Source organism: Orycteropus afer, unplaced genomic scaffold (genome assembly GCF_000298275.1).
Source record: "Orycteropus afer afer isolate SDZICR_OR568_19922 unplaced genomic scaffold, OryAfe1.0 scaffold00252, whole genome shotgun sequence".
Taxonomy (NCBI): domain Eukaryota; kingdom Metazoa; phylum Chordata; class Mammalia; order Tubulidentata; family Orycteropodidae; genus Orycteropus; species Orycteropus afer.
Genome location: NW_006921839.1, coordinates 2390893 through 2399096, shown reverse-complemented (window position 1 = coordinate 2399096; position 8204 = coordinate 2390893). Strand labels below are relative to the sequence as shown.

At 44.3% G+C, this 8204-nt stretch overlaps 1 protein-coding gene across 1 annotated transcript in view; it reads left to right on the top strand.

Annotated features, from left to right (window-relative positions):
• VXN (vexin) overlaps window positions 1–7354 on the top strand; it is a 30529-nt gene extending 23175 nt beyond the window's left edge. The window contains exons 4-6 of the mRNA XM_007949725.1: window positions 2116–2177; window positions 5608–5699; window positions 7171–7354. Of these exons, the coding sequence (XP_007947916.1) occupies window positions 2116–2177; window positions 5608–5699; window positions 7171–7354 (338 nt within the window). The remainder of the gene's footprint in view (window positions 1–2115; window positions 2178–5607; window positions 5700–7170) is intronic.
• Window positions 7355–8204: the final 850 nt, after the last annotated feature.

The window sequence follows — 8204 nt, the reverse complement described above, 5'->3', positions numbered from 1 at the left end:
CAGTGTTTTCCTTGCTCTGTCTCTCAATTCACTGAAGATACCTCAATATAATTCTTTTGAATTCCTTATCAGGGAGTTCCAATGCTGCATCTTCCTCAGGGATGTGTTTTGGGTCTGTATCATGGTCCCTTGTTTCTCCTGCTTTATCTTACTTCTTTGTGTGGACTGTGATGCTCTGTTGTTCCGAGGCATTGTGACATTTTTGTGTTTATATTTAATTAGTGATTGTATGTTTGAGTGACTTGCCCACAATTTTCTTTTTCTTTGTTTTGTTTGTATGTTATCTATGCAAGCAGGGTACTGTGCTCCTCTATTTGCTAGTTGACAGCACTTACACACTCACCACCTGTCTCCTTTCCTGTTGTCAGCCTCTCATATGTCCCTGGCCACCATGGCAAACAGGGCCTATTCTTAGGTCCCTGGAATCCAAATGAGAATGCTATCACTTTAAAATCCAAAATGGTTGCCACTTGTAAAGATTCAAAATGGCTGCATCCTCGGTCACTTTAAATATCCAAAATGGCTTCTGCATGTAAACAATCAAAATGGCTGCACCCTCCAGACAGCAGAAAGTCAACAGCTCAGGTTGTCTCCCTCCTTGCTGTTCCCTTCCTAGTCATAGACCACCAGTGCTGTTGTTCCTGTAGCCCTTGGTGACCAGGGCTGATCTTTAGGTCAGTTCTCAGGTCCCAACACCACTTGGAAATATTCAGGCTGTTGGTCCCATCAGAGTAACTGACAGTCTGCAGCTCCAACCATCTCTGTGCTCACTGTTTCTGTTCAGGTTTTTCCACTAGTTGGTTCCTAATCCACTTCTATATAGTTCCTTTCAAAGCTCAGGGCTCCAGGATTATCTTCTGTATCTCTGTCACGGGTTTTTCTTTTCTTTGTTCTTCAACAAGGGTCTAAGACGCTTGTCTGCCTATTCCTCCATCGTACTGGAAGTCCCCACCCTAACTTTCATGTACCTTTAAAGCCTCAGTTTCCTCATCTAGAAAATAGGGGCAATTATCATCACTACCTGTTATGATTATTGTGAAGATTAAGTGAGATATTATTTGTATGCTTTGTAGATACTCGAAATATGTGCTTCTATTATGATTGATTACTTATGCCAAGAGCTCTGCTGGTATAGTGACTAAGGCATCCTACTGCTAACCAGAAGGTTGGCAGTTCAAACTCACCAATCACTCCACAGAAGGAAAATGGGACAATCTACTTCTGTAAAGATTTACTGCCTTAGACACCCAATGAGGGTCGCTATGAGTTGGAATCAACTCAATGGCAGTGAGTTTGGTTTTTTTATGCTGGGACACTGTACAGTATGGCTTGATCTAAGTAACCTGGAAAGTTTTCATTTTATTAACATTGAGTTTTTGTTTTATTTTTTTCCTTGAGAGGGCTGTTTTATTTCTACATGCTGCAATGTGATGAGATGGGGCTAGTCCTGGAATATCTACCCTAGGAGAGGACTGGGTTGAAAGGCCACCTTCCTCTCCCTATTGCTAACTACTCCAGCTCAATACCTAAATGCTTAGAAGCCTCGGGCTTCAGGGTTGAAACACTCAGAAGTATGTTGAAACATCAGCAACAGAAGCATTAGCAAGAAGGCTATCCCCAGATATATCCCCGTATCTCAGGACTCTGATCTGATCAACTCCAGTTCTTCCACAGAATGGGGGTGCACTTCCTACAGGCAGGAATTCTCTATTCATTCTAAAAGAGGGGTGTCAGGAAAACTGTGTTAAATATTAATACCACCTGTAAAGGCTTAACTTCCAGTGGCTCCTTGTGATGGGAGCCTCAGGAAAGGAGGAAGTGAGGGGACAGACCCTGAGCTGCTATGGCAGACATAGTGCTAATTGCTCGCACATACTTTGTTTCACAAGGCCTTCTTTCCAGGCCCTCACTACCCACCATCAAGAATGCCAGGGTGCAGGCCACATCACCCAGCAGCTGTTTCACTGCCTGACCCCACTTCCTGGTTTACAAAGGTCTTTCTTTAGTAATTCCCTGCTTGTAATTGATTGACTGTGGGGATAATTGATGCAGGAACAGGGGGAGGCAGAACACAGAGTACCCTTGAGTAATCATCTCCTCTGTTCAACTTCGCAGTGCGGCTTTCTGATCCCAAATCATCCAATCTGTGTGGGAACCGAGCATATGGAAAATCTTTGGTAAGTAAAAGCTATAACTGGTTACTTGTAGCCGTTATGCTTTAAACTACTTGCTATGCCTGTATTAACTGTGCCATGAACAGGGACTAATTGTCCTTTGTTCCAGGCTTGAGAATTATCAGAAAAGCTCAGCTGAGGATTCTTTGCCAAAAGCATGTCATTTGACCCTGTGTTGTGTTCTTATGGCACCCACCAGCTACTTCTATTTCTCTTACCAGAAATTCAGTACTTAGGCAAACAGAAAGAGGTATTACCCAATGGACATCTCATAAACAGGAAGAAAGAACTGGTTTCCAGCTTAGGCCTCTGTCAGGTGGAAATGCTTGATTAATTCCAAGTATAGCTACAGGAGTAAGGAGACGTAAGGTTCTCAAGCCCTATGAAAACACAAAATAGCAGAAATCTCAGGAGAGGGGCACCTCCTTTGGAGGATATCTGCTCAGATCAGTATCTTTGGAAGCTGACACTGAGATGAGTTTAGGGTTGATGAGTTTCCACTTTCAAGTGAGGCGAAACATTATCCAGTTCTGCATGGTCCCCATGACCGGCTGGGGCTTGGACAATGTTCCATTGTAATCCATTGGTCAGTTTTCAACAAGAGATCAGTAGGCCTTTCTCCTTAGCTTGTCTTAGTCTTGAAGTTCTGCTGAAATCTGTTCAGCATCACAGCAACACGCAAGCCTTCACTGACAGACAGATGGTGGCTGTGCATCAGATGGCTTGGCAGGGAATTGAACCCAGTTCTCCCTCATAGAAGGTAAGAATTCTACCATCGAACCACCAAGACCTCAATGGGATTTGGGTACAAGATGGACATTAGGGATCAACACCAATGACAGGATAAGGGACGCAGCCTTGGGGGTGGAAGCAGCTGAACAGCCATGCAGGCCTAACAGCTCCCACAGAGAGCTCAGGGTGAGAGGTGTCCATTAGGATTGTCTCAAGTGAGGCCAAAATGGCTCGAGCTTTATGATCCCTCCTCATTCTGCTTAACCAGAACATTCGCAGTTTGAACCCACCAGCCGCTCCATGGAAGAAAGATTGGGCAGTCTGCTTCTTTAAAGATTTATAGCCTTGGAAACGCAATGAGGATTGCTGTGAGTTGGAATCAAATTGATGGCAGTGAGTTTGGTTCTTTTTATGAGTTTCATCCATTTGGGGGCTACCCAAAGGTTTGGGGCCCTCTGCAGTGGAAGTCAACCCAGAAGGTCCTTGAAGGAGGATCCAGGTGGCACATCTCCAGGACCATCTTAACATCAATCTGAATTAAAACAAACAAACAAACAAAAACACCTTCATTTTCTTCTGGGCATTAATGTCTGTTCCCTCTCAGTTAGCAGTCTGTTCTTGGAGTTGTGGCTGAGGCTGAGGTCAGCTGGGCATTCTAGGAAATCCTAGGCTTTTTAAATATCAATTCTCAAGATTCATAGAATCATAAAATGGCAGAACTAGAAGACATCTGTGAGACTGGCTAGGCAGCCACCTCATCCTGATTTAACAAACTGGGCAGAGATGTTGAGAGCTTCACTGGTGGACTTGCCAGGAAATATAACGCAGAGATCCCATTCAGCTCATCACATGCTAAGAAATCCACACAGAGTGGCAGGGATGGAACAGGCTGTTTTGCCAGGGAGCCCCTTGTCCCAACTTCATACTCAGGGAAAATGGGGGAGGCTGGGTCATTGCCATAGGGGAAGATCATCCAGCTATGACAGGCCAAGCAGCTGCCTTTGTGGGGTTCAGAGGAAGACCCAGATGAAGGGGAGGAGCAAGGCTCACTGCCCCCAACACTTGGATGAGTTCAGAGAACACCTTTGGCAGTGAGATGGCTGCAGTGGGAGGCCAGAGCAAGTGGAATGGGATAGTTTGAGGCAATAGTAAGGGGACTGAGAAGAGGCTGACTAGCCCCCACCTTCCTGGTCCTGAGAAGTGGGCTGGGTACTGAGGCTCCCAGTAAGGAAAGAGAGGAAAAGAAATGGGGAAAAAGGACCTTTCCTCTAGAGCAAAGGAGGGGTAAGTTTGGATTCAGGATGTTGGCATGAGGAGGAGGGAGAATGAGAATGCCAGAGAGGCCACAAGGTGGCACAGTAACTCTGCCCACAGTGTGGACCATCTCAGGGAAGGAGGGGTAGGGTGGGAAAAACTGGAATTTCCTCCCAGAAATCCCAGGAATGTCACACCTTTAAGCATTTGATGGGGTTTGGGATGGAGGAACAAAGCCCAATGTGTAGGGTTCACCCATTGACCTCTGGAGTGGTCAGACCATTTGTGAATTTTCAAGTTAGTATTGGTTCAAACCCACCAGCAACTCCTTGGAAGGAAGACGGGGCAATCTACTTCCGTAGTGATACTGCCTCGGAAACCCAAGGAGGGGTCGCTATGAGTTGGGTCCAACTTGATGGCACATAACAACAACATATGTCAAGTGAGCACTTACCACCTCCTTTGGAAGGACTAAGAGGGCCACAAAAGGCCTCTTTATAGGGAAGAGCAGACTGGGCAAACATATGGAACAACCAGAGAACCATAAAAAGATGGAACTGGTGGGATGCCAAACCATGTCACATAGACACTAAGAGCTGGGGGGTAGGGGGGGACATCAGGACAGAGAAAGATCAATTCAGGCTACAGTCAAGGCAGGAAGATATGAGACCTCAATCCAGACAGTCAAAGAAAAGCCAAGAGAAGATGCAAAGTTGTGTACAAACACTGAGGGTGTGGTGGCATTGGGAGTCGGGAAGACAGCAGCATGACCAGCCTTAACTGGTATCGACTATGCACTGGGGCATAGCAGAAGGGGAGCTGCTGGCACAGATAAGATGGAGGCTGCCTATGAGGAGCTTTGAAGAGCAAGGTGCAGAACTGGTCTAAGTTTGCTGTAGAGTGGGGAGTCCCTATGGGTTCTAGATTTAAGCAGCAGGATGGTGAATTTGGTGGGTCTGGTCAGAAACAAGAAGATCCCAAGTGACAGGTCCTTGAAGGCTGTATCAGTGGGAATGAGAGGATGGTAATCCAGGAAGTATTTCAAAACAAGAACCTTCCGGATTTGACAACAGATTGGATACAGGAGATGGAGGTGTGAGGGGTGACCAAGCTCTCAGGTAAAACTGAGTTGCTGTTTCTCTAGGTCAGTGGTTCTCAAAGTGGGCCCTTGAACTAATAGCATCATCAGCACATGGGAACTTGCTGGAAATGCAAATTCTCAGACTCCACTTTAGACCTGCAGAATCAGGAAATGGGGTGGGATCCAGCAATCTGCTTTAATAAACGCTCCAAGGAGTCTGTGGGCCATTGAGGTATATAAAACTATCATTCTAGGCTCATTGTTCTTCAGACAGTTTAGTCATTCCTCTTTCAAATGGCCCCAGTCAGATCCACAGTTGGAGACATGGGTACATCCTCACATTCCTTTCCTCTCCTCCCTAAACAGATTCCTCTGGTCCCCCGGATTTCAGTGAAAGGCCCACTGGCAGTGGAGGCAGCAGCCACAAGCTCTGAGAACAGCACTGTTATGGCAGAGGGGTAAGTACTGGGCCTTCAGCTCTGATCCTTCACAGAAGAGCAGGTGGCCTGTTTACAGGCAATCAAGATGCTAAAACAAAAGCCATGCCAGCTGTAAATTACCTTTTAATGAGCGTAATAATCTTAGCTTTCTGCAGCTGCCTAGTCAACTGTTTCCCTAGGATTAAGCTGAAGTGACTGTGATGGTTTCCACTCCATTAATGCCAGCTTTTTTAGTCTTGAAGATATCTCACTTGGGAGGGTTTTGGATTAATTAGATGCATGTAATCATGAGCAATATTCAGAGCCTCCCACAGGCAATTTGGTGTCAGAAATGCCTCAGGAATTCGGTCAAGGGCCCCTGCTGAAGGTGAAGAAGAGTGTGAAATACAAGACAATGCTTTCAAACCAGTCTTATAACCACTGTGACACTATTAACTCTGGTCCAGACCAGCAGCCAGGGTAGCAGGAGTGGATAATCCCCCCACCTTCAAAATTGAACCCCAGAGCTATGTGATTCCAAAAGTCATGCTTTTTTCAATAGCTGATACTTTGGGGCATCTGGTCTTTCCAGCAAGATTGTTTGCATAGACATAGAATTACCACATGACCCAGCAATTCCACTCCTAGATATATACTCAAAAGACTTGAAAATGAACTCATCTATTTGTATATCAGTGTTCATTGCAACATTATCACAACAGTCAAAAGGTTAAAAACAACCCAATGTCTATCAATAAATGAATGAATAAACAAAATGTGATACACAAACATACACGATAGAATACTACTCAACCATAAAGAGAGATAAGTTCTGATACATGCTACAACATGAGGAAGCCTTGAAAACATTATGCTGAATTAAGTCTGATACAAAACGACAAATAGTGCATCTCACTTACATGAACTATCTGGAAGAGACAAACTCATAGATATGGAAAGTACATTAGTGGTTACAGAAGATGGGGGCTGAGGAGAGGGGTTAAAGGGAGTTATTGCTTAGCGAATACAGAGTTTCTTTTTGGGGTGATGAAAAATTTTGTGGTGGTTATGGTTACAAAATTTAAAAAAAACCTAACTTTGCATTTTTGAAAAATAAATTAGGGTGAATTCAAGGTTACATTGATTTATTTAATTACTTGCATAGAGGAAGGAAGGGTAGAAAATAGGGCAATAAAGATGCTTTGTATCTTCCTATTCCTAAGAGGCTCTGACAGGTTAGACCCAGAGGGTGGGGCCAGGAGCAGAACTTGAGGTCTCACGGGCCAGAGTACCCAGGGGCCCTCCTTCCTCATCCCTTGCAGTGCTCACCCAGGCAGAGTCTTTCCTGTGGGGATTCCAGCAGTGACCCTCCAACCATGCAGAGTTTGGTGACAGGATGTGCTAGCAGAGAAGCAGTGAGAGCGCTGGCCAAGCTTGTCTAGGGCAAAAAATTAAAAATCTGTCTCAATGAAGTAACTGCCCTCAATACCCACGCCTGGCCTTTCTTTAGCTCCAGACACCTCAAGAAGATGACTGAAGAGTATCCAGCCCTTCCCCAAGGAGCAGAAGCCTCCCTACCACTGACAGGAAGTGCTTCTTGTGGTGTCCCCGGCATCCTCCGGAAAATGTGGATGAAGCACAAGAAGAAATCCGAATATGTGGGAGCCACCAACAGTGCATTTGAGGCTGATTAAAGATGCCTTGCATTGGCCAAGGTTCACTGGATAAGGGGAGAAAACTTGAGGATTGGTCCTGAGCCACATCCACCTTTGCTAGTAGCTGTTCAGAGCATCATCCTCCCTTACCAATTGCCCTGGCTTAGGGCACAGGAGAGGAATTTCCCTTGGAGGCAAAATAAAACTATTCCTTCTTATAATTGCTAAAGCTATTGGTCTGAAAGTGACTTTGAAGGTCATAAAGTTTATATTCCTATCTTTAAGAAAAGCAAAATCAAACTTGAATAACCCATTTTAAAGACCTCTAAGGAAGAAAGGAGGAAATTTCTCCATCTTCCTTGTTGGTTGTTCTAATATGTGTTATTTCTGGTATAAATGTAAGAGCCAAGGCACTTGTAAACAAAATGGTTCTTACTATTGTGTTAGCACATTTATTTCACCTTGATGAGTATTAATTTAATGTCAAAGCACTACATATATACTTAGTGATTCTAATACCCACTAGAGAGTGTCACCAAGATCACTTTTGATGCTCATTTGGCATGATTGCATGAATTCTCTATTCTTTTATGTGCAGTGTTTCTACAGAAAAAAAAAATGATTAAAAATTAAATGTGAATGCTAATGTTTTCTCCAGTGGCACAGCCTGGTAGAACCAGTAGTAATACCTTGCTTTAGAATCATGATTTTAATTTTTGAACATGCTTTCCCATTCATTATCTCTTCTTATATTCACATAATTGCTGTTGAAGAAAGCACAATTATTCCCAAAACACAGATGGGAAACCAGGGCATTAGGAGGTTATGTGATACCAGGTAGTAGAACTAGACACCAGGTCTTCAAATTCATCTCTAGCCAAATCCTTGC